The sequence below is a fragment of the Dermochelys coriacea genome, chromosome 16, assembly GCF_009764565.3.
Source record: "Dermochelys coriacea isolate rDerCor1 chromosome 16, rDerCor1.pri.v4, whole genome shotgun sequence".
Taxonomy (NCBI): domain Eukaryota; kingdom Metazoa; phylum Chordata; order Testudines; family Dermochelyidae; genus Dermochelys; species Dermochelys coriacea.
Window position 1 is genome coordinate 17,751,765 of NC_050083.1, and position 26,341 is coordinate 17,778,105.

The 26,341-nt window shown below is 43.4% G+C and overlaps 1 protein-coding gene, 1 long non-coding RNA gene and 1 other non-coding gene across 5 annotated transcripts; 1 reads left to right on the plus strand and 2 right to left on the minus strand.

The window, feature by feature from the left end:
• The first annotated feature begins 460 nt into the window (after positions 1-460).
• On the plus strand, positions 461-18,479 carry WDR5 (WD repeat domain 5). 3 transcript variants are annotated; one of them, XM_043498630.1, is made up of 15 exons: positions 461-648; positions 2,126-2,283; positions 3,423-3,610; positions 5,122-5,230; positions 6,636-6,709; positions 7,688-7,777; positions 8,245-8,334; positions 9,297-9,380; positions 11,404-11,459; positions 11,660-11,706; positions 13,301-13,376; positions 14,600-14,633; positions 15,125-15,199; positions 16,391-16,478; positions 17,593-18,479. In XM_043498630.1, exons 3-15 carry the CDS (start codon positions 3,530-3,532, stop codon positions 17,691-17,693), a joined length of 1,005 nt encoding a protein of 334 aa, XP_043354565.1. In that variant the 5' UTR covers positions 461-648; positions 2,126-2,283; positions 3,423-3,529; the 3' UTR covers positions 17,694-18,479. The 3 variants fall into 3 exon arrangements, with proteins under 3 accessions (XP_043354565.1, XP_038230840.1, XP_038230842.1); XM_038374912.2 differs by having other exon boundaries at positions 479-648; positions 2,121-2,283; XM_038374914.2 differs by lacking the exon at positions 2,126-2,283 and having other exon boundaries at positions 501-648.
• LOC122456864 lies at positions 18,143-22,734 on the minus strand. Its single transcript, XR_006275988.1, has 2 exons — positions 22,078-22,734; positions 18,143-19,824 (listed from the first exon to the last, which is right to left on the minus strand). It is a non-coding gene; the product is annotated as an uncharacterized LOC122456864 (long non-coding RNA).
• A 2,043-nt stretch (positions 22,735-24,777) lies between these two features.
• On the minus strand, positions 24,778-24,905 carry LOC119844433. Its single transcript, XR_005289262.1, has one exon. It is a non-coding gene; the product is annotated as a U6atac minor spliceosomal RNA (small nuclear RNA).
• Between the last annotated feature and the right edge of the window lie 1,436 nt (positions 24,906-26,341).

The window sequence follows — 26,341 nt, forward strand, 5'->3', positions numbered from 1 at the left end:
TATATTCAGTGTGGACGTGTTAACGGTCAGAACCGTGTGTGTGTGTGTGTGTGTGTGTGTGAGAGAGAGCCACCCCCGGGTCAAAACTTGCCTCCCCTCCCCACAGAGGTAGCACTTTACACCCCCTTTGCCCAGTGTAAATGACTGCACAGGGTAGGAGGGGGGAAGAGTCAGGCCTTGAGGGCTCCTGCTTGGGAAGTTTTAGGTTGGTCTTTGGTCTAGTGCTCAGTGACTTCAAGGGGAATTGCACACGTGGGCATGGGGGGCATGCTCTGGCGCATCGCAGAGCCCAGCTGGGATCCCGGGAGGAACCCTGGCTGTGCCCCCGTGCCTGGTCTGGGGGCCCCCAACGAGCAGGTTTCCACCAAACCACACCTAGTTCCCCCCCACCCATCGCTGCCAACTATTCACCCAGACAAGGCTTCTGGCCCTTTAAGGCGTTGCCACTCCACCCGGCCTGCCCCGTTTCTGTCCCTTCTGGCTCGCCGTAGCGGCCCCAGGAGAGAGCGGCATTGTGCTGTTCCCCCCCGGCCCTTAGCGCATGCGCCACCGCCCATTCCCCCCCGCCTGGCGGCTACGGAGCTGCCGCCGCTTCCCCCCTCCCCGGCCCTGCTCCCCGCCGAGGAGGAGGCGGCGCCCCGCCCCCCGGTAAGTGACGGAACTGGGCCAGAGCCCCCCCTCCCCCCGCCCGCTCCTGGCGGGCACGCGCCAGCCGCCGCCTCGCGGCCCGGGCCCCGCGGTCCCCTCCCTTCCCCGCCCGGACCCGCGGGGCATGCGCCGGGCTCTGCCTCCTGCCGGGGACCTGCCCGCTTCGGCCGCGGGGGGGAGGGGCCCCTGCCCCCGGGGGGGCTGCATGGACCTGCCCCCTTCCAGCTTCCACGTGTGTGGGGCATGCACCAGCCCTGGCCCCTCCCAGCATCCCCGGGGGGGCTGCATGGACCTGCCCCCTCCCAGCTTCCACGTGTGTGGGGCATGCACCAGCCCTGGCCCCTCCCAGCATCCCCGGGGGGGCTGCATGGACCTGCCCCCTCCCAGGTTCCATGTGTGTGGGGCATGCACCAGCCCTGGCCCCTCCCAGCACCCCCGGGGGGGCTGCATGGACCTGCCCCCTCCCAGCTTCCATGTGTGTGGGGCATGCACCAGCCCTGGCCCCTCCCAGCATCCCCGGGGGGGCTGCATGGACCTGCCCCCTCCCAGCTTCCATGTGTGTGGGGCATGCACCAGCCCTGGCCCCTCCTAGCACCCCCGGGGGGCTGCATGGATCTGCCTCCTCCCAGCTTCCATGTGTGTGGGGCATGCACCAGCCCCTGGTCCCTCCCTAGCACCTCTGGGGGGAGGTGCATGGACCTGCCTCCTCCTGAGGACTCATGGGGGGGGTGCATGGATCTGTCCAGGGTATATGGACCTGCATCTCCATAGCTTCCATGTTTGTGGGGGCATGGATCTGCCTCCTTCCTAGCTGCCTTCCAAGGGTTGGGGGAATGCCCCAGTCCCTGCTTCTGGGTTGCATGGATTTGCTCTGCTTTCTCTAGTTCCTATGCTAGGCTGGCACATGCATCAGACCCTGGCCCAGGGATGCATGGGCCTGTCCCCGCGCACCCACCATTCCCCTTCCTCTTCTCCCCCCCACCCCCACAGCTCCTATGCTAGGCTGGGGCATGCATCAGTCTGTGCCCAGGGTGTATGGATCTGCTGTCCTCTCTAGCTCCCATAATCTGTATTTAGTTTTGCATGCACAAACCTTTCCCTTCCTTGGTTCACATGCTTTATAGCCTCTATAGGGGGCATGCATTATTCCTTTCTCCCCTCCCCACCTTCTGTGCACTAGTTCTGGGTGGCCCATGTTACTTGCATCCTTTGATCCTGGCCCTTACTATTCATTACATGGAGAACAGTGGGTGTGTCTCATCCTGGGTGCCCAGGCTTCTGTAGGTGACTGGACGTTGGACTGGCACCAGTATGGAAGTAGAATTTGCACCCTCTCCAGCAGGCTGAAGCTTTAAGCATTAATGATTTGGGCTGGGAATAAGTCTCTTCATGAGCTCAATTTAAGCCATATTGTCATCGGCCAATTGCCATTCAGGACACCTGGATTGAATATTGCTGTTTTTACTGTTTAGTGCAGAAAGCTGCCTCTTGTTCCTGTGCCGAATGAAGAATAACATTGTCCTAAACAGAGCCACACACTGAAAAGCTGATGTACAGTTTCCAAAGATCTCTTCCAAAATTTCCTACCAGTGGCTCATCTCCACCGAAGAGAACTCTAGTGTAGATAAGACACAGGTAACACTATGCTGCATGGCCCCCCCCAAGGATGATATGATGCTTAAAATGCCACCAGTCACCTATGCCGTCCCTTCAAATACAGCTCCTACCAGCAGAACAGAACTGGTGGTAGCAACAGTGGGGAAATTACACTAATAATTTTTTCCTAAAGACAAAGCCTTACTGTATGTGTCAGAGGTATTTCCCATTGTCAGGCTGAAATCTACTTGGGCTGCAGTAGAGGTTATTCCCTCTGCAGTGTAAGCCCTGATTGCAGAACATTGGCACAGCAGTTACAGGTTTTGTTTCAGAAGGCGAGTCTGTTGAGACTACTACAAGGCTGGCTCTTAATCAGGTGAAACATCTTCCAAGTATACGGCAGAAACAAGTGTGATTTGCTGTTCTGAAATGCAGTTAAGGAGGCAACCCTTAGTTGAAAAGGGTGAATTAAGAGAGCAGAGGAAGCTAATAGGATTTTGATTTCTGGGTATGCCTGTTGCATTTTTCGCATTATCATAGGTTTTGCATTGTGTCTGTCATTCAGCCTGAAAGACATCCAGGGCCATTACTTGCATCTGTTCCAAGAACTGAAATCTTTGTCTCTTATGCTTTTGAACTATTTAATTTTAATGGCATTTCAGGGAGTGTGCTGAGAAATAAACTGCCCCACTCTCACCAGATCCTCACAGCTGTATTCTTAGTGATTGCTGAATATGGTGCCAGAGGAGCTTTGCAAAATGTGGTAATCGGTCATAACTGGGGTTCTTGAACTTGTATTCTGTAGACTGCATCTTCTCAGCGCATCACATGGACCACCTCCCTTGCCACTGGCTAATAATCCTGTGGTAACTACAGCAATTGTTTACATGGAAAAGAGCTCTCAGGAACAGTAATGTGCTTAGCTGTTTAAATGTTTGGCATCTGAGAAAAAGGAAAGCAAGCATAATGTGGCTAGCAAAAGGCTCTATATTTTAGCTTATAAGAAGGGGAGTTGAGAGGAGCATTACATACGGTACAAAGTCATGGGCATGAAACAGTGTTTTTACTGGTTATTTGGGGACATGGATTATGGTTAGGACGTTCTGTTGTGTTAATTCTCTTCTAGCTGCTGAAATGATTTACTTGATGGCTAACAATGGAGTTTCGTTTTCTCATAGGTTTGTGTTATTAGAGCAGTTCTTTTGGTGTGAAAGGCTCCCTTTTGAAGCAGCACATTCATTCATTGCTTCAAGCACCATACATCTGACTTGCTAGCTTGAGAACCATGGCAACAGAAGAGAAGAAACCAGATGCAGAATCCACCAAAACACAATCTACTCCTTCCTCCTCAACCAATCAGACCAAGGTGTGTGTAAATCTCAGAATGATATCTCCGCCTGTCAGTGCACATGGAAGTTACTTGCATCTTTTACTGACAAACTTACAAAAAAGCCTGGGGTATTTAATAACTTGCATGAATTAAAGGAATTGTTTAGGATTTCTCCTAATTTTGTTTATAGCCAAGAATATGCTAAGTGCTTTGTGGACAAGACAGACAACAAGATTCCTGCCATTGCTCTAAAGAGCTTAGTTTTGATGCAGGTGGATAAGGTAACCTGTAACATGCATAACTGAGGTCCAATATGGCTTATTGAATTTTGCTAGTTTGCAAAATTCATTAAAGGGAATATATCACAAAATGTGTAAATTTTGTTTTATGGTAACACTTCATAAATTTGGCATAGTATATTTTGTAATTAATGTAATCACAGTAGTAAGACATTGGTGTCACACTAGTATTAAATCTTTGCTGAGAAATGGGGAGACGCTGTCAGGGTTTCTTGAAATAATAAACAGTGTTTCCGGTTAGCCATGAGGGAATTATGAAGTCTGTCAGAAGTTTGGTTTCTTTAATTATTTCTACTGCTAATTATGATTTCCACAATCATTACAATCGGGGTCAGACTGTGGGGGAATGTTATGGTATCCTACCAAAGCCTTCCCACAATCCCAGAGTAGACAAATATTTCTGCTAAAAAGATCACCAGTGAAATAGCCAGTGCTGGTATGTAAAAGTGACTTGCAAAAGGTAAAAAAATGGCCTTGTACCCTTTTCTGTTTTGTGATATTTTAAAAACCCTAAAAGAGTCTTATCAAGAAAATATTTTATTGCGTTCTGCATGAGCAGTTCAGGCCATTGGACAGCTCTAGGGTGACTGGAGAACTGGTGAATTTATTATCTCAATAGAGAGAGGAACAGATTGAAAAATTAGAAGTCACTTGCAATACTTGTGGACATTTGGGAGAAAAAGGATGTCTTTGTTAAAGACCATGGTCCCAATAAGGGTGTGAGAACTTGCAGCACCCCTCTGAAACTCCTTCCCCAAAAAGTCCGTCAGCAAAACTGAGGAAGGTTGGATTTGATATTGCTGATATTTAAGGTGAAAACAAGTTGTGATTGTGGGGGAGCTTTTTAGGTCTTCATTTTAAATCATAAAGAAGCAAAAAGGCACAACCCCAATTTTTAAAAATCCTTTGCAGGTCACTCCATTGAGATCATTGGCTCCGTTCACATTTCTCAGAGTTCTTGGGCCAACTTTATTCCTGGTAAAGCAGACTTGGCTGGAGTTACACCAAGAATGAATTTAACCCATTGTTTGAGCATGTTTCTATGTTGGCTCAGGAAGACAGTACTGGCTCAGGTTTCCTTCATAAACATAAGGACTAGGAACTTAAATTTTTTAAAAATAAAGGATCAAATCTGGATTGCCATTCAAGTGCAGAGCACTGCATAGTGACTCAAGCTGATACCCCAGTTACAACTGAAACACTGAATTAAAGCTCTGGTCATCTTACTCATGTGATTCTTTCTTACAGCCGGCACCTGTAAAACCAAACTACGCTCTAAAGTTCACATTAGCAGGACACACTAAAGCGGTTTCGTCAGTAAAGTTTAGTCCCAATGGGGAGTGGCTGGCCAGTTCCTGTAAGTATTAGTCTTCGTTAATTCCTTCCCTTTATCTGAAATGTGCACATGTGAACCTCCTGTTGGGAGACAGGTAGATGGCTAATCTTAATGCACGCTGATCAAAAGGTGGGGGAATAGAACCACATGGCTTGTTTTTTTAAAGGGACACTCAAAGCTGGCTGTTCCAAAGTTTGGACTTTAATGTTGGCTTTTATGTCCTGTTGTCCAATATGCTGAATCTTCCTCTGCCTGGCTTGAAGGGCTTGAGATGCTCAACTTATGCTACTGAACCACTTCACAAAAAACAATGCAGAGTTACACACTGATTGTGGATACATGTGAAATTAATCCTCGTGCAGAGGGGGCCCCATGCAGCCCTTTGCACTGCTTAAACTTTGGCTTAAGTCTTTAAATTGGGGCTTGCCTGGCATGAGCAACCAGTGTGCATTCTCTGCATTGAGGTGAGATTCACCCAGAGGGCTCCCAGCTCTCCCTCCCCTCCATTGGCATTGTAATATAAAAGCATCTTGGAGAGTCTGCCTGTTACTTTCTTGTAAGTAGCCAGGTGAAATGTACAAGACTGACAAACTTTGGAAGGGAAGAACTTGACAAGTTTTTTGCCTAGAACTCAAAGCCCACCTTGATATCTGTTTAACCTTTTCTTTGGTGATCATTACAACTGCCTGACAACTTCCTTTTGAATCAAGTACCACATACTTGGGCACTGGTTATTCAAAGGGGATTGGAGAGGAAAGAGTTAATTTAGAGGAACATGACTGAAGGTGATGGAGATGGCCACTGAAATCACCATGGCCTGTAGAAATGGGCAGTGATTTTGGTCTTTTACTTTATTGTGACTGCCTTTACGTGTGCAGTTCTCTCCATAGAAATTAACTTCTCACTCTTCATAGTACCTTCTAGAAGTTCATTTATCTTCCTTCCCTGGACAGTTCTCTAACTTTTAACATCTGGCAAATATCAACCTCTTTCTCTCGTACAAAGCACGAGCTAACACGATAATGGGTAGCAGGTTTTGTTTCTCACGAGCAGTAATGTCAGCCCAATTTATGGATCAGTTTTGCTTTCTCTGAGGCAGAAGTGTTTCAGTGGCTTGTGTGGCATGGAAACTTTTTTTTCTCATTGACAATAAATTTATTTTTAAAAATGAGAAACCAAAGGTCACTGCTTGTCAGATAAATTACGGTGGATCCAATTTTGGAACTGAATTATTTGAAACCCTTTACTTTCAAGGCAGCATGTGTAATCTCAACTCCTGCAGTGAAACTTTGTCATTTAATGTTTACACGATATCTTATGCGCTGAAGTCTGTGCTTTGCCTAAAAGTAGCCAATGTGCTTCTTGTTCCTTAAGGGAGCTATTTTTGTACTGCTCGTTGACTAACTGGGAATCTTTTCTCTTTTAGCGGCTGACAAACTTATTAAAATTTGGGGAGCATATGATGGCAAGTTTGAAAAAACAATATCTGGACACAAACTGGTAAGTATTGAACTCTAAAGACTATTTTGCAGTCTAAATAGCTGTCCTTTCAGATCGCAGTTGCAATTCAGTATTGCATCTGGGGCTTGCATAATGAGTTAACTTGCTAGCTTTCATCTCCAGAAGCCTTCATGTATTGGTTTAATTCATGTGAAAGCAAATTGTTTGGTCTAATCTGGAGGCGGGGTTTATTTGTCCCTATGGCAAACCCCCTACCAACATAAGAATGGCAATAGTGGGTCAGACCAAAGGTCCATCCAGCCCAGCATCCTGTCCACCGACAGTGGCCAATGCCAGATGCTCCAGAGGGAGTGAACCGAACAGGTAATGATCTAGTGATCTCTTCTCACGGCTTTACCCACTGAAATTCAGGAAATAAAATCTAATGTTTGGAAATGAAGAAAACGTTCCAAAGTACTGAAGTCCAGTTTTCAAAAGTGACTTAGATGATGTCTGTGTCCCGTTCACTTCTACTGAGACTCAGGCTCCTAAATCTCACTGAGTCAATAGGACCTAGCTGCCTAAATCACTTTTGAAAATGTGACTTACGCTCCTAAGTCATTTGGCTGCTTTTGAAAATCTTACTCTGGGTCATTTCAGGCAGATAGTAGGGATGAGCCCCTCTTCAGGGAGGGGGAAGGAAATGAATTTAACCCAGCTATGTATAAGTTATTATTTATGAACTTCAAAAAGAGGACTAGGTCCCAGAGTAACTAGAACTTATGGATGAACAAACCACTATGCTCTTGCAATGCGAGGCTCAGCAAAGCTAAAAGCTTCCTGGAGTCATTGGCTGTCCTGTGTTAAGAGGAAGAGGGTTGAAGTTGCTGTGATCCATTTCTATCCTGACTTTCCAAAGTTAAGGTAACCTTGCTTTTCTCTCTTTCTGGCTTCAGATATGAAACTGTCTATGCTTTGCCTGTTCTGGAGTGAATGAGCAAGCAAAGCTCAGTGTTAAATTGCTTTCCTTTGTTTCAGGGTATCTCTGATGTAGCATGGTCATCAGATTCCAACCTTCTTGTCTCTGCCTCCGATGACAAAACTCTCAAAATTTGGGATGTGAGCTCGGTAAGGGCAGGGCTTGAGTTTTCCCTTCTCCCCAGTTCTTTCTCTTGGGGTATCTTAGAATGAAGAAGACTAACTTGACATGGAACATTTGTCATTAACTTTTCACCAGTGATGCAGCTTGCTTGCCTTTTGTATTAGCGATTAAAATAAGCTAGCTCATTTCACTTTTGTTTCTAATCAGTTTAACCGCCAGGTTCTCATGCACTATGAGAATGGGACAGGGTTGGGGTTGGAAACACTTTGTTTCCGTTTTGCTTAATGGTTCCTGTCCCATAAAAACTTGAGGGACTTTTTTTTTTAATAGAAGCCTAGATTTGGGGTAGAAATTTAACCTGACGTTGTCCCTTTATTACAGTATGACTAGTCCTGAATTCAGGTCACCGTGGGAACTTTGAAGGTGTAGAAAGTTACTGATAAACCTACTGTGTGTATATTTGACTCTAACAATATTTTAAATCTGATTTCAGGGCAAGTGTTTGAAGACACTGAAGGGGCACAGTAACTATGTCTTCTGCTGCAACTTCAACCCCCAGTCCAACCTCATTGTTTCAGGCTCGGTAAGTGAACACGCTTTCAATGGAGTACAAGTCCCATGCACCCTGCAGAGGTCTAGACCATCTGAATTCTACCATGCATAACATCTAATTAAATGAAGTCTTAAAGGGGAGAGTTGGTAGCATCACTACTATGTTCGCTCTTGAGCCAAGGTCAAAGCCCTCAGCCCAGCTTTAGAAGTCTGGGGCTTCACCCATAGCACCCCAAGTGCTGGCTATAGGTCTTGCTCCAGATGTTCTTTCTGGCTTCACTAGCAGTCAGCATATCTACATTCACTTCATTGCAAAGCCTTCCTTAAGTACTGAGTGGTGCTCTGGCATGAATAGCTTGGGAAATAGAAGCTCCTTGTATCTTCATAGTTCAGATTCTGTGATTGCTCTGGAAGATACCCTTGTCTCTTTGAAGGATTATTTGACCATTTCATGCAAACCATGGCATCAGAGAAATGTAGCTTCATGACAATTTCAACAGCTTGCTCTGCAGCTAGGAAGCATTATGCCCATGGCTTGTGAAGGGACTGGGAATAGGACTCTCGGGTTCTCTCACATTTCTTCCAGCTTGCTGTGTCACCTTGAGCAAGTCATTAAATCTGAATTACTTTTTCTGTAAGCTAGGGATAAATACTAGCTTCCTTGCATGAATATTTGAGCTTAAAATTCACAGAGCTCCTTGCAATTGGCGTCAAAGGTCCATGAAGTGCAAAGCATGAAGGTTAGGATTGAACTCCTTTGAAGATTCCTATGCTAAGTGAACAGTGCTCAGTGACTAGCAGTGAAGAGGAATTCCATTAAAATCTTGGGTGCTCCCAAGCAGAAATAAGTCTGGATGCTTGCGGAATGTAGTCATGCATATTTCTCTCCCCTCCCTGATCAAACCTGTTAATCAGTTCATGCGGGCTGGGTGGTACGGCTGGGGAGCGAGTGCATTTGACAATCACTGTGTGAATTTGTCCTCTGATTTTCAGTTTGATGAAAGTGTGAGGATATGGGATGTGAAAACAGGGAAGTGCCTCAAGACGCTGCCTGCGCATTCTGACCCAGTTTCAGCTGTAAGTGCCTTCAGCGATATTAACATGCTGACATGTTTGCCTGCATCTAGCAGGGCTTTTTCCCCTTTTGCAAAGAAGGGAGCAGTGTCTCACTGTTGCTCTCTATCTGCCCCTTGGTGAAGGACACCATGTAATAAATGCCACGTGATGACTTGTAAGGGTATTAATGAACATGGAGATGCCAGTGACCCATACTTATCACTTGAACCCCAGAATGGATTCTGCCTCTGGGTATTATGACCAGCAGCATCTGCTATAAAAGAACAGATTGTGGGGACTACTCCAGTCTGCTCAATGAAAATCTGAATTTGCTGTGTTTCTGGGTTTCTCCATAACTTTCTCATTATTCTAAACCACTTCAGGAGGTAAACGAGAGAACTTCAAAATAAACTGCATTTAAAATCTCATCCATTTGGTGGATGGACATGACTTTAAAAAAAAAAATCCATTCACAATAGGGAAAACAGAAGATGTGCAACTCTTAACAGAGATGAAATGTTATAAAATGAAAGCAGAGGTGAGCAGAATTCTAAGCTTCAGACATTTTGACCTGTGGTTGCTCTGAACACATGGATCTGATATTAAAATGGAGTATAATCCACAATGCTTACCAGAAATGTGTGTGATCTTACAAACTCCCTCTTCACAACCCTCATGGGTGTGTTTAAATATTTGCTATTTAAAATTCACTTTACTGGGGTTTTGAGGGAAGCCCATGGGTGACAGAAGAAAATAAATTGACCAGACTGAGGCGTGTATATAACTAATGCACTCTTCTAGTAGGGTCTTGCTACTGTTAGCAAAGTTCCTCACGACACTGGAGCAGTGAATCAGTTCAGGTCTTAATGTTTTAAGAGGCCTCTTAAAACAGTCTAGTACAGTAACTCCTCACTTAATGTTGTAGTTATGTTCCTGAAAAATGCAACTTTAAGTGAAACGATGTAAAACGAATCCAATTTTCCCATAAAATTTAATGTAAATGTGGGGGGTTAGGTTCCAAGGAAATTTTTTTGGGGCAGACGAAAGGCATTTATATACTGTACTGTACTGTGGTTGGGAAGTGCCCCTGGCTTACCCCACACAGGCACAGCCCGCTGCAGGCAAGAACACTAGGAAGCACCTTCGCAGCAGCAGTGGCAGCTTACCCGGAGAAGAACAGATGCCAACTTTGCTGGGGGATGCTCCAGGCCCGCCTCTTCCCGACCCCGCTCCACTCCAGGCCCACCTCTTCCCACTCCCATTCCACCTCCTCTCTGGAGCACGCCGCATCCCTGTTCCTTCCCCGCCCCCAGAAAGCCCTAAGCGGGCGGGCTTAGGATTTTCTGGGAGGGAGGGGGAGGAGTGGAGACGCAGCGCTTCCCCGCTCCTCCCCCTCCCTCTCAGAAAGTCCTAAGCGCCACCAAACAGCTGTTTGGTGGTGGGGGAAGCGCTGGGAGGGAGAGGGAGGAGGTGGAGAAGAGGAACTTGTACATTGCACCCTTGTAAAGTTACTGCTCTTCCACAAAATCTTGCATGCAATGGACAGAGCAAGCAGCCAAACGACGTTATAAGGGAGCATTGCACAACTTTAAAAGAGCATGTTCCCTCATTGAGCAGCGACGTAACTTTGAAACAACGTTAAGCTGGAGGACGTTAAGTGAGGAGTTACTGTAATTGTTATGAAAATTTACCAGCTAGTCTCAATCTATTTGCCCACCCATTACCTTGCTAACTGAATTAACTGCAGCTGTCTGTATTCAAGCTGGAAAATAAAATCAGGTGGATGCAAATGAGGCATTAGAATTTTGCAACGCTGACTTACGTAAAATTCCCAGAGTGCTTTTTTTAACCTGATATGTCTGAACTTTCTGTGCCCATCATCATGTTGTTGAATTCTTGCCACCCTCTACCTGAATCGCAGCGTACTCGTTTTGTGACAATTGGGCCCCAACGTACTACTTGGGAGACAAATAATTTTCAAATGTGTCTGCTTGCTCTTCATAAACATGAATACTGCTATTTCCCCCCATATATAAAACCACAGGTGCATTTTAATCGTGATGGGTCCCTGATAGTGTCAAGTAGCTATGATGGTCTCTGGTAAGTGGTTATTTTTTCAGTAACATTTATTATGTGCCATAGCCTTCTAGGCTCCTTACATAAAAATAACTTAAAAAACGTAGATTCTTTTAGTTTTACACTTCTTATATCATGACTTTGAGGTTAAAATGTAAACTTATAAGTTGATGATATAATACATTCCATAGCTACAATAGTGACTCGTCTCTTTTTTGTTATAGTCGAATCTGGGATACAGCATCAGGCCAGTGCTTAAAAACATTGATTGGTAAGCAGGCAAATGTGTGTATGTTGTTCTTGATTCTCTCTGCTGTATTATTGTACAGAATATGAAATACCCAGCATGACTTTGACTGCTGTTAGGTGGTTTTCTTATCGGCTTTGATTTCTCTTTTCCTTCTTACACTGTTGTCTTTATACACAACCATCCTTGCAGTTGATTTTAGGGGAAATATCCTCTCACATGTGTAGGAAACCTTCTTAGGCTTGGAATATTGTCTAGTGTGTGCTGACAATAAATCTAAGTACCTTACTACAGGGTTTTCCACTAGTCATTGTTGTATTATGCCTGACTGTGCAATGGCTTGAAACTGCTGTGGCAAAAGTAAATCTTATTTCACTTTCAGAAATGATAGCTACATACTCCAATGCAATAGCACATGGCAATGGGAGAAGACTAAATGTGTTTATAATTTAGGGTTGCGGGTATTTGAGAACTGATGCCCTTCTTAAGACAATGGGCAGCCTGTTGAACAGTGCATGTCATGCCTTTGATTACCAGACTCTAGTGTTAACATGAAGTGACATAGGCAAAACTACACCTTCTCGTGTTCACAATGGATATACTTTAGCAGTAGGGTGTGTCTCAGTGTAATAGTTTTATGACTAAGGCCCTAATCTTGGGATGATCTTCAAATAGTTGTGGACAAGACATAGAAAATTGCAGAAATGTAATAACAGACCTTTATTCATAGCAGTAATTTGGAAAAGCCAGAGTAGACATAAGAACAGCCATACTGGGTCAGATCAATGGTCCATCTAGCCCAGTATCCTGTCTTCCGACAGTGGCCAGTGCCAGGTGCTTCAGAAGGAATGAACAGAACAGGGAATCGTCGAGTGAGTGTCCGGCCCCTGTCACCCATTTCCAGCTTCTGGCAAAAGACCTATTTGTTTAAGAAAAAAAATTACTGGAATGATATAAACACTCAAGCATTATGTTATGCCAGTTATTTTTTTTGATAACCAGACATTTTGCTGCTATAATATTAGTCCTTTTTTTAAAAAAGTAACTGATACAATCTAAAATTCAGTGACTAAAATTCAGAAGACTAAAAGTCTTAACACAAACGCTGTAGAAATTGAGTCCAATCATTTTAGCCTTTAAGATTTTACAGGCATCAAATGTTAGTGCAGTACTATTTGCATACTCAAAACGCATGCAAAATTGTGGACTGTGCAAAGTAAGCTAATTAAAACCAAAATTGTGGTGGAAGCCCAATATTGCATGTTCTGCAATATCACAAATGAAGTAGGGCCTTGCTTCTGACTTTTATAGCCATGCTCTGGACTATAGGGAAGGTTGATGCAGGAGTGGGAAGGTTGGGTAACAGACGATTATGTAATAATAAAATGCTAGTAAACCAAATATTCTTCCTCTTGAACTATTTCACGTTACCACTTTCCTGAATCTCCCATCAGTTTGCTTGAAGTGTAAAATGGTAGCTGAACAAAAATGTAACTAAACTAATCTTGAAGTTGGCTTTTTTAATCTGCGGTAGGTCTGTTTTGTCACAAGAAATTTTTTGTCCATAAGAAAAATATTTCACCATATTCTGCATAACGCCCTTGTGTTTCCAACACAGATGACGATAACCCTCCTGTGTCTTTTGTGAAATTCTCTCCAAATGGCAAATACATACTAGCAGCAACTCTGGACAAGTAGGTATTAAAAAATACATTTAAAGTGCATTCATCAACTTCAATAGCATAAAAAAGGTTGCGTTTGTAATATTCTTACGATGGGTAAACTCATACCTACCATCAAACTTCTATAATCGAGTCCTCTGGGAATTATAATGTCAGAACGTCAGCAAAGTTTATGCTATTGGCAGTCTTAGCACTGAGGTTGACATACCCCCGTGCACTCTTAGCTTTGCGTCTTTTCAGAGCCTTCATCATGAGGTAGTTCCTTGATCAAATGGTTCTCTTGTTGTAACACCATGAAAGGCTGTGAGTCTCTGTCTCTCGCTCTCGCTCTCAAAGGCAGCAATGCTAAAATAGCTGTGCATACAAAGCAGAAAAGCCATGCAGGGGGATTGGGTCTATTGAGAGTTCTCCGATTGGAATATTTCCAGTGCCACTGCTACCAAGAACCAGCCACTCTCCCTTCTCCACCCTTGTATTAATTGCTGCTGCTGTAATGAGACGTTCTCATCCCTAAGTCACAGGGTGATGAGCTAGTTATCTATGAATGTCTTCTTATAAAAGACATTACAGGATTGTTCCTTCTCTTTTCATCTGGTAAATGCAATGAAACCCTAAACTAAGGCTGTTTTGCAAGCCAGAGCAGGGGATTCAACATTGTTGCCTCATACTTGAATATGGGTGGGGTTTTTGTGTTTTCTTTTGTGTGTGTGAAAGAGATGGCTAATTTCACTTAGGCTACCACATAGAATTTGAACATTATCTCTTTCTTGCCTACTACTGACTGATGTAAAAGCGCTCATCCCATTATGCAATCCCTGTAACTACCTAGATGCAGGACAGTGTGTGGTTCTGGTTTGGTTTTGCTTGATCCAGAATCTGTATCTTATAGTATGTGTTGGCTCAAAATGTGGGGGACGAAAGGAACTGAATGACAATTCTCAACTCTATTGGTCACATACCTCATCATTGCATCTGTTCACGTATGAAGAGAAAGGGACTTGACAAAATGCATTTTTAAAGACTTACTCCGTATTTTTTTCAGAGGAGAATACAAATGGCAAATAAATAAAATCCAATTCTTGGGTTAGCTGAAACTCTGCATTCCCAAGCCGGACTAGAATGAGTAATGTAGACTCTGGGAAGCTCTAGCATGGAAAAACTTTCATGTACCAAGAAATCATGACTGGCGAAATAACACAAAGCCTAAAGTCCTTGTTCTCCTTTTTGTTCTCTAGCACACTGAAACTTTGGGACTATAGCAAAGGAAAGGTACAGTCATAATCTCTTACTATAAAGTCCTAGCTAGGTTTGTAGCCTGCTTTGGATGGTTTCACATAAGGTTAAGCTCGTTCTGTCATCTGTACAATATAATTACTATAAATAATATTTGTTACAGCTCTTGTTCTAGAGTAGTGGACTAAATGGGATAATTTTAAAAAGTTCCTTTACGTTTTTGTGATGCCCAGAGACACTGAATTCTGTGTTTCTTGAACTGGTAAATTGTTCTTGCCTTTTTCTTTCTGTGGGTGGAAGTGACAAATTGGGGTAATTTGCCCTCCTTCCCCCCCCCCCCCCAGTGAAGTGATTGTTTAGCATTCTAGGGGAGAGATGACCTCTGCATCCTTTGGACGAGTTGATGGGGTGGGAAATGTGCACAGATATATTTAGTCTGCCCTGCAAAGGGAGTTTGTCCTTGACTGCTAGATATCTCATTGCCAGCTGTGCTTATGTTTTTTTGCCTTTTGGCTCTTCACTTCCAGTGCCTGAAAACATACACAGGTCACAAGAATGAGAAATACTGCATCTTTGCAAACTTCTCCGTCACTGGTGGAAAGGTTGGTAATTACTGAGCTGTGTTTAGTGATGTGGGTGCATTTGAGGATTTATTTTTCATCAAAAGGAGATGGTGCAAATCTCTCTGGTCCTATAAATAGCTGACTTGCCCTGAGTGCAAAACCTGTTTTCACTCTGGGGGGAGCCCAGTATAACAAGTGCTACAATTTAATATTGCAAACTTCCAAGCAAAAGAGGAGGAATTCTAATAGAAGCAATGGTCCCAAGTTTTCAGTCTCCTGGAAACTTTACTTGCTGGGGGCTTGGTTGAAAGGGACCATTTTGGGGAAAGTTTTAGGAAACTCCATTCAGTTGTGTGGGTGCTCCAGGGTACCTGTTTGCCACCAGTGCCAGTGTAGACTCAGTGCTTCGAACTGTCATCTACCCCAGTAACATAGGGAAAACCTCAGTGATAAGCAGCCACACTATTAGTTCATAATACAGCACTTGCCTGTTACAGATTGTGAGTTGCTGTGTATGGGTCTTGGTTGAGATGCTGTCTCTAGGACCACAGCATACCTGTGCAGGAGGTGGAACTTTCCTGAGGGGCCGTTCTGAGATTCCCTCAAGGACTAAGATCCATCTGAACCCTCACCCCCTTCTCCTTTGAGGGCTAAGGCCGCCACTTCAACTAGCCTTTTTGGCCTTTGGCATGGCCTAGTGGAAGGAGCATTGGACCAGGATTCAAAAGACCTGGGTTCTATTTCTCTCTCTGCCACTGGCCTGCTGAGTGATCTTGGGCAAGTTACATCCCCCTCCCTCTCCTGGCTCTGTGCCTCAATTTCCCCATCTGTAAAATGGGACTAATGATCTCTACCCCTGTGAAGTGCTTTGAGAACCATGTATGAAAAGCACTGTAGAAGAGCTAGATTTTATGATTAAGACAGAACAACATATGGACATATGAAAACAAACCCCAAGGCCTACCGAAACAAAACACTCTACTGCACACACAGTTCTCCTCACTGGGGGGTGGGCAGAGGTGTGTGTGTGTGTGAGTGAGTGAAAGGGAGAACGAACCACACGTGACTGATGATAGCCACGTTGCTTAAGGCGCAACTGGAAGGCACTCAAGTGCTATAGTGGTGAGGGTGGTATATGAACCTATATAGAGGAAATAGCAATTAAAGCTGGGGTGGCAGGAAAGACTAGAATGGCACTTCAATAACTATTTCCCTCTGCATTTTTTCCAGTGGATTGTGTCTGGTTCAGAGGACAACCTGGTTTATATTTGGAACCTCCAAACAAAAGAGATTGTACAGAAATTACAGGGACACACAGGTGTGAATCTGCTTTTTGGTACACTGATCTTGATTAAGCGTTCCTTAACTGAATAAATAATGAGCACGTAGCATTTAAGGATAATTTGATGCTCTGAATTGGAAAATTCTGTTTAGTGATTTTGTTCAGAATTTGACAGATGAGATTAGTATAAAAATCTGTCTGAATGGGGCATGATTAGGACCCATGGTGTGTTTTCCCTGACACTTGATGGGCATTTTTACCTGAATTATTGTCCTATCAGAGACATGGTTTTCCTTGAATTATATGGAAAGAAATTCGCCAAGATTTTCACAAGTGTCATGTGACGTTAGGCACCTCAACTCACTAATCACTTTGGGGAAAACGTTGGCTATTGGCTCCTCCCAAAGCCGCACTTGTCCAAGGATGCGTTCCAGGTGAGCTTGAGGCATCTTTAAAGACACTGACCCCATCTGCAAAGAGCTTTGAATACTTAGCCCCTGCCCCTACAAATGCTTAAGCACATGCTCAGTTTTACTCACATGAATAGTCAGGGGTATGACCCCTGTTAATAGAATTATGCACGTGTTTGCGTGATCAATGTCTTGGGGCCAAATTGTGCAGATTTATGCACCTACTTAACCTTGTGCACTGAGCCTGCCCATCGAATGGGACTGTTTGCAGTCTGTAAAGTGAAGCGTGTGCGCAAGTCTTTGGGGGATCAGGGCTTTCAATCATGAGTTTGGGGCACTTGTGGGTTAATCAACTATCTGCTATTTGCTTTGGTGGGCTTTTATTTGTCCTAACTTACATGCTTAGGGTTTCTTGCTGTAATGTGGTCAGAACATTGGGTCTGGTTCTGTTTCTTTCCTATATTACTGCTGTGAAATAGTTCCTTAAGTTCTGCCCATTGTAATATCGTATAAACTTTCACCCACTTTCCAGCTATTAAACTCACAATTGGGGTAGGCCCACTAACATTTGTATTCATAAATCATCATACTCAATTGTCAGTATCTGCCATAGTGAGAGAACCTGGCCATGTCTTACGATGGGGCAGCTGTGCACATTTGAGCTGAAAATACCTGCTCTGAACCAAAGCAGCTTGGACTGGTATAAATGATGACATCTGTCTCTCTCTCCTTTTATGTAGATGTTGTGATCTCAACAGCTTGTCACCCAACAGAAAACATCATTGCATCAGCGGCACTAGAAAATGACAAAACAATTAAACTGTGGAAGAGTGACTGTTAAACACTTTCAGTATCACTTTAGAGACTGCCAGGAAAATTGTGGGTTTGTGGTTTTTTTTTTTTGTTTTTTGTTTTTTTTTTAAATCCCCCCTCCCTATCACCATGAGAATAATAATGAGATAAAACCCAGGTTGGCAGGAAACCTGAAGAATATTTGAGAAAGCGGTTTCTGTTAGTCTTGACCCAAAGAGAATGTCTTAGCTTGTTGCTAGAGCCGGGCAATGTGGTGGAAAAAAGAAGCAGTCTCTCCTTTTCGTGCCTGATCACTTGGCAGACAAACGGATCGTTCTAACATCGCATTAGGAGTATCAGCCTTGAATTGAAAGCCCCAGAGATACTGTACTTTGTGGTGAAGGTGGCATTGCTCCTTGGCTGTCTTGTTGCTGCTTAAGGAGCTGTTGGTCTGTTTTGTACCAGTAAGTTAAGTCGTAATACTAGAAATACTTGGAATTTTTTAAAAATGTCTAATTTTTATTTTTTTTATTTTTTTTGCAGACCGGTAGGTTCTAGTCTATCAGAAGTGTCTCTTTATTGTTTTGAATAGGAGTGCTGCATCTTTAAGGATGCCCCATTTTAAACACTCAGCTCAAACTTTGTGACCAAATAAAACCATCCAATTCCAGAGTTCCCTTTCCTGCCCCAACTTCAGACTCCTGTGGTGAAATATCTACTCTTTCTTCTGTATAGTTGCTGACCTCTCATTACATGTGTTTAATAGATGCTGTTATAGAACAAAGTTGCAGCTTTTTTTTTTTCCTGTTAACCATTAAAACGATTCCTGCTTGTAGTTGTTCTCAGCATATTTTACATTTTTTTCTCTACTGGAAAAAAAGCGAGTTCACAAAATATTGTAAAGTTACTTCAGTGTAGGAAACCCCTCCCCCCCCAAACAATTTTGTATCTTGGAAATCCATCATATCAACCTGTGTTGCTAATAGCATGACTCTGTAACTATTTCAGCGTCGCTATGTCTTTTTCCCTTTTTTTGTCACACTTGTGTGGTATTGACACATCCAAACCAGAACCATATGCCATAATAAAAAGGTGGGATTTTATGTGTACGCTGGTGGTGAGAGTGCACTAATGTGAAGTGTCCGCGTCCCTTCAGCTCACAAGGCTTCCTCCAAAACCAACTTTTTTTTTTTTTTTTTGCAGCCCACTTCTGTTGTAGAAGTTTAGCCCCTCTTATAAAATATTGGGGTCAGTGATCTGGTAAGAGTCCATTTTGTGGAGGGAAGAGATGATAAGCATAACTCCAGTCCAGATGCACTTTAAAGAAGCCCCCAGACAGTTATGTGGAAGGAGTCCTCAGCTTGAGGCAACATGTGTAAACTATCACAGTGGACTAGACTCTTACCTAAGGTGAAAAGAATTCTGGCCATTCTGCTGTCCTATCTATAGGGGGAGCAAAAGTCTCAAATGCTAAATAATTGTTGGATTAAAGGATTACTGCATCTTCCAGCAGGCATTGGCTTTTGAGAACTAGCTGGAGGTTAGTCTTAACCATTCGCAACAAAAAAGCCTAATAGCCAAAAACAGTCAAACTGCCATAGAACAAGACTCATCTGAAACCAAACCTTGGTGAGTCAGAAGATGTGAGATTTTTTTTTTTTTTTTTGCCTAGGGTGTTCCTTCTGACTTTGCACTATCTGCTCTTGTGGAGGCAAAAGGGCCCAATTCTGGTAGCCTCATTTTTGCATCGACTCTTAAACTTTCAAATAAGTAGCGCAAACTCCTTGCGTTTCCCATGAGAAGGGATTTTTCAGTTAGTAGTGAAAGGCAGAGAGTTTTAACCATATTGATGATTGCCTCTGCCAAGCAACAGTGCAAGAGGGTACAGGGCACTAAGGGATAAGTTGCTTCATTTTATTTCTTAAGTGTGGATAATCTGAAGGGGAGAGCGCTGTGGAAACTGATGCTTAACAGCTTAAGTGTTAACTTCCCAGTACAAAGTGTGCACCTGCAAAAATTGCTTTAGAATTCAGCTACACATGAGCTGGCTTTCTGGTAAATAAAGTGAATCCCATGTGTAAGCATGACACTCTTGGAAAACAGCTGCAGAACATTCTCTTGACTGATGAGGTTTATAAGTGAGTCTGCTAATAATGGAATCTTCTGAATAATCAGGGCCTCTACCCCTAAAATGAAAAGGAGTACTTGTGGCACCTTAGAGACTAACAAATTTATTAGAGCATAAGCTTTCGTGAGCTACAGCTCACTTCATCGGATGCATTTGGTGGAAAAAACAGAGGAGAGATTTATATACACACACACAGAGAACATGAAACAATGGGTTTATCATACACACTGTAAGGAGAGTGATCACTTAAGATAAGCCATCACCAACAGCAGGGGGGGGAAAGGAGGAAAACCTTCCATGGTGACAAGCAGGTAGGCTAATTCCAGCAGTTAACAAGAATATCAGAGGAACAGTGGGGGGTGGGGTGGGGGGGAGAAATACCATGGGGAAATAGTTTTACTTTGTGTAATGACTCATCCATTCCCAGTCTCTATTCAAGCCTAAGTTAATTGTATCCAGTTTGCAAATTAATTCCAATTCAGCAGTCTCTCGTTGGAGTCTGTTTTTGAAGCTTTTTTGTTGAAGTATAGCCACTCTTAGGTCTGTGATCGAGTGACCAGAGAGATTGAAGTGTTCTCCAACTGGTTTTTGAATGTTATAATTCTTGACGTCTGATTTGTGTCCATTCATTCTTTTACGTAGAGACTGTCCAGTTTGGCCAATGTACATGGCAGAGGGGCATTGCTGGCACATGATGGCATATATCACATTGGTAGATGCGCAGGTGAACGAGCCTCTGATAGTGTGGCTGATGTGATTAGGCCCTATGATGGTGTCCCCTGAATAGATATGTGGACAGAGTTGGCAACGGGCTTTGTTGCAAGGATAGGTTCCTGGGTTAGTGGTTCTGTTGTGTGGTGTGTGGTTGCTGGTGAGTATTTGCTTCAGATTGGGGGGCTGTCTGTAAGCAAGGACTGGTCTATCTCCCAAGATCTGAGAGAGCGATGGCTCGTCCTTCAGGATAGGTTGTAGATCCTTGATGATGCGTTGGAGAGGTTTTAGTTGGGGGCTGAAGGTGATGGCTAGTGGCGTTCTGTTGTTTTCTTTGTTGGGCCTGTCCTGTAGTAGGTGACTTCTGGGTACTCTTCTGGCTCTGTCAATCTGTTTCTTCACTTCAGCAGGTGGGTATTGTAGTTGTAGGAATGCATGATAGAGATCTTGTAGGTGTTTGTCTCTGTCTGAGGGGTTGGAGCAAATGCGGTTATATCGTAGCGCTTGGCTGTAGACAATGGATCGAGTGGTATGATCTGGATGAAAGCTAGAGGCATGTAGGTAGGAATAGCGGTCAGTAGGTTTCCGATATAGGGTGGTGTTTATGTGACCATCGCTTATTAGCACCGTAGTGTCCAGGAAGTGGATCTCTTGTGTGGACTGGTCCAGGCTGAGGTTGATGGTGGGATGGAAATTGTTGAAATCATGGTGGAAGTCCTCAAGAGCTTCTTTTCCATGGGTCCAGATGATGAAGATGTCATCAATGTAGCGCAAGTAGAGTAGGGGCATCAATGTGATATATGCCATCATGTGCCAGCAATGCCCCTCTGCCATGTACATTGGCCAAACTGGACAGTCTCTACGTAAAAGAATGAATGGACACAAATCAGACGTCAAGAATTATAACATTCAAAAACCAGTTGGAGAACACTTCAATCTCTCTGGTCACTCGATCACAGACCTAAGAGTGGCTATACTTCAACAAAAAAGCTTCAAAAACAGACTCCAACGAGAGACTGCTGAATTGGAATTAATTTGCAAACTGGATACAATTAACTTAGGCTTGAATAGAGACTGGGAATGGATGAGTCATTACACAAAGTAAAACTATTTCCCCATGGTATTTCTCCCCCCCACCCCACCCCCCACTGTTCCTCTGATATTCTTGTTAACTGCTGGAATTAGCCTACCTGCTTGTCACCATGGAAGGTTTTCCTCCTTTCCCCCCCCTGCTGTGGGTGATGGCTTATCTTAAGTGATCACTAAGTGAGCTGTAGCTCACGAAAGCTTATGCTCTAATAAATTTGTTAGTCTCTAAGGTGCCACAAGTACTCCTTTTCTTTTTGCGAATACAGACTAACACGGCTGCTACTCTGAAACCTCTCCTTACAGTGTCTATGATAAACCCATTGTTTCATGTTCTCTGTGTGTGTGTATATAAATCTCTCCTCTGTTTTTTCCACCAAATGCATCCGATGAAGTGAGCTGTAGCTCATGAAAGCTTATGCTCTAATAAATTTGTTAGTCTCTAAGGTGCCACAAGTACTCCTTTTCTTTTTGCGAATACAGACTAACACGGCTGCTACTCTGAAACCTACCCCTAAAATAAATCTGTCAACTCCTTTTTTTTTTTTTTTTTTAAATGTAGTCCTTTTTTATTTAATAAGTGGAAGTAGTTTTTTAACAGGCTTTCTCAATAGTCAGGTGCTTCAGTGAAGAACCTAACACAGCGCGGACCAGTGGAAACAACCTGATGCAGAATGGGCCCAAATCTGAAACACTTGGTGGTGTTGGCATGTGGCTTACTAGCTTCTCCACTCCTTGTTCAGATTGAAGCTACATATTTTAATTTGTACCATCTAGTATGAGGAGACATTTAAGGTCAATATTTTTTCCTGCATAAATATAGGGGTCAAGTTGGGCTGTACCAAACTGGCTGTCAAGCCATCCTTACTACTTCTATGTTTGTTTTCTCATGGCCGCTAACGAGGGAGCACTATGTCCCTAGTTAGATTTCTCCCCACTTCTGAATTGCCATATGTATCAGTAACACCATGTAACAAGAATCCTCATGCAAGATTCTGTTCCTATAAGGTGCCATTCACACAGTCAAATGTGATTTCTTAAGGTTCTTGAAATAAAACTATCCTGGTTTTTGGGTTATGGACAGTAACATCCACACCAGGCTAAAAGACTTTCATGTTCCTTTTGCATTCTACCTGCTAAACCTACACCATTAAACGCTATTTCCAAATATTGAGTCAATGTCTTTTAACTCATTACAGTAAATACCTATTAGTTTCAAGACAACTGATTCAGCCAGGGTGTATGGCTTGCTGGCCGATTGTTTGCATGTGAGGGGATTCACATGCAACAAGCAGTTTCTCCAGCAAGGGCTTCTGTTTATTCAGTGGGATTCTGCCCAGTGCTGCCAGCCTTAAGTGTCTAAACTAAGTAATAAAAGGGATAACTTCCTCCTCCCTGGATAGTAGTCTGAGACAGAGTTCAGCTGTTCACTTTTACAGGTTCCAGCTAGGTAGGTGTTGGTTACCAGCAAATAATCCAGTTAAGAGGATTCTGAATCTATGCAACATTGGAGAATTAACATCCTGACATGTCTTCCTCAACTACAAAAAGCGAATTACAGAGGGATCAATTCACCTGGCGTCAAGGGCAAGGAAGTTCTACATCGTTTAGAGCCTGTTTGTATTAGTGTAGCCCCAATCATGGACCAAGAGCCTTTTGTGCTGGGCACTGTACAAACAAAACAAAAACAATGGTCCAAGTATAAGACAAGGTAGTTACAGAAAGATGGGGGCATTCAAGGAAACAATGAGACAATACATACAAGGCTTGGGGCTGAACAAGCAGTATCCAGGATCTCAACCAAGTCGGGATGTGAGACAAGCCTCTGCTGAAAATTTTCTCCCTCCACACCCATTGCGCAGCAGGCTGTCCACCTGGCTACTGCCCTCCTCAGTGGCACAGAGCATTTCAGAAGTGCTGTGTATCCATTTTCAATGTCTGGCTTAGTTGGACTAGAAATGGCTGTAGTGACATGTCAGATCCAAATCAGCATTATGACATGATGGTGCATCACACTGTAATAAATGCTGCGTTGTGCTGATCCTGAGAACTGGTTTGAAAATTCGTGGATGCCCCACAGGTCTTGTGGGGCACAGAGTTGTGGTCTTGATAAAGACAAGGCTGTATGTGTGTCACCACCGCTATGATTGCTGAGACCAAAACAAAAATGGTTTGTTCCTTAGTTTTTTATCAAAACTCCTGGGTTTTGGCATCCTAGCCAGTCTGATTTAGAATGAGCTAGACTCTTCCATGAATGATCTAATCTCTGTTAAATTATTGTGTCGTCTACTGGAGTTTTTCAATGGCATTTAGGTCTTTTAAAAATATTTAAGCTTTTCAGCCACTTTTGTTGATGTTTGCATAGTGCCTGATGGGCACTACCATACTATAAATAACAAGAGATAAAATAGTCTAATACATAGCAAATGCGGATTGCAAATTATGAGCAATGTGAAATACCCTCCATTGTATACCAGGACTTCTCCATGTATCTATACAATGATTCCCCCCCCCCTTTTTTTTTTAACCCATCACACACATTCAGCCACTGTACCATAGTCTGACTATATAGTTAAGGTGTTTGGGCATCACCTGGATGAAGGGGTGGGTTATATCGCACTGTAAAAAGGGAGTAATTTCTTTGATGCAAATTCTCAGTTTTCCCTGTTAAAATGGGATTTTTAACTAGCTATTAGAAAAGGAGTACTTGTGGCACCTTAGAGACTAACAAATTTATTAGAGCATAAGCTTTCGTGAGCTACAGCTCACTTCACTTCATCGGATGCATCCAAATGCATCCGATGAAGTGAGCTGTAGCTCACGAAAGCTTATGCTCTAATAAATTTGTTAGTCTCTAAGGTGCCACAAGTACTCCTTTTCTTTTTGCGAATACAGACTAACACGGCTGCTACTCTGTAACTAGCTATTATTAACATTTATTTCTGTTTTCAAACCCTGGACATGATAATGCATAAAACCCACGCTTGACAGAACTGAAGATCAGCCAGGGCCAAGGGCCTTGCTGCGCTAATATGCTCTGCTGTTTTACTTGGGGTATTTTTTATGATAATATGGGATTATGCTAAAACCAAAGTGCCACTGGAAAAAAAAAAAAGGCATCATTTGTGAAATGCAGCAATAAAGTCAAACAGCCTTGCCCACTGCAACGGTTATTGTGCTCGACTGGCCTATGACAGCAAAAACAAAACAAAAAACTTGGTTAGATGCCACGAAGTAAGTGGCAATGCCTTAACCATATGCGTGTTGTAAAGGTCACTAGGACCTCTTCCATCCTTATCAAGGGGAGTGCTAACCTTCTCTCCTTTCATACAACACACCCAAAGAGGCAGGCCCTACGTTTTTAAACCACTAGAATATTAAAATTTTCTCAGTTACGGTGATTATGGAAATGCCATGTAAAAGATATTAAGTAGCAAGGAGAGTCAAATAATAACATTTCAACTGATTCATGAAAGTAATACGTATTGAATTAACCTGCGATTGTCCCTTGGTACTCTGATTCAGAAGCCAAATAATTCAATAAAGCGAATAACACTAGGCTGTTACCCGGCTCGCATGCTCTAATATATTCATCCCTTTTAGCCAATCAGAATGAAGGAGTCAGCTGATTCGGATACAAGGGTGTGCTGAATTTTAGCTCCTAAAAATACGCTGGATCCTGCTTTCGGCTGCGAAGAGCCTAACTGTTGCATTGGCCTGAAAAAGCCCCTCACACGCCAACAACCCGTAACATATTAGCCGAATCAGCGGTCTCCAAACAGCAGATACATTTACTGGCCATTTTGAAGGTGGCCGCGGCCGCTCACAGCGCCTATCCGCCTCACCCACGATGGCGGCCGCGGCGGGGCGGGGCAGAGCCTGGTTTACAGGTTCGAATCCCAACTGGGACAGAAACTTCATCGTTCTCCAAAAACTTTTTTTTTTTTTTTTTTTTAATAAAAGCCCCACACCAGCACAGGAGCTCGGTGGAAGCTTTGCTCTTTCATCAACAGAAGCTGGTCCAATATAAGGGATTACCGCCCCCACTTTGTCGCTCTAAAACTGTTTAGCGCGTTTACACTTTTTTTCTATTTAATTATTTTTTTTTTTCAATGATAGGGTTTTTTTGTTTTGGTTTTTTAAAAGAAAACTGATTTGTAAAAACCCCTAATTTTTACTGTAGTTTTTTTTTTTTTCATTTCAGGGCTTTAGGCAAGGCTGGCAATTTAGCATTCTTGGGACCCCAAAGGGGCTGCCAGTGGGGGGCACAATGGGGCAGAGCGTGAGGGTATAGAGGACTGCACAGTTTTCCTGATCCCCGCTGCCAACACGGATGGCAGTGGAGTTGTTCATGCTTTGAGGGTGAGCCAATCAGGCCCATGGGATGTCTTACCCCTGTTCTGTGTGATACACCTCTCTGGTCCTGAGTCATTGAACTGGGGAGTCGGGGAGAGATTGGGCTGGTCTGTATATGGCCATATAAGCACAGTGCCCAAAGAATGCAGGAGGCCCTCAAGAAGTTCCTTGCATTGCATGAAAGGGAAGTCATCTGCAGTGCTGGAGTGGCTGGCCAAACAGGTTTTGACCAGCAATTTTATGATAATTGCATGAAAAATTATCAGCATGTTTCAATTTGCTGTATTTAAACAGCACTGAACCAGATTCTAGGGCTGATGTAATGAACTGAACCACTATCCCTGATCCAGCGACCCCCATCCCTGTTTCCAGCTCAACGGCCCAGCTGAGATACAGCTCTGTCTTTACCAGAGTTT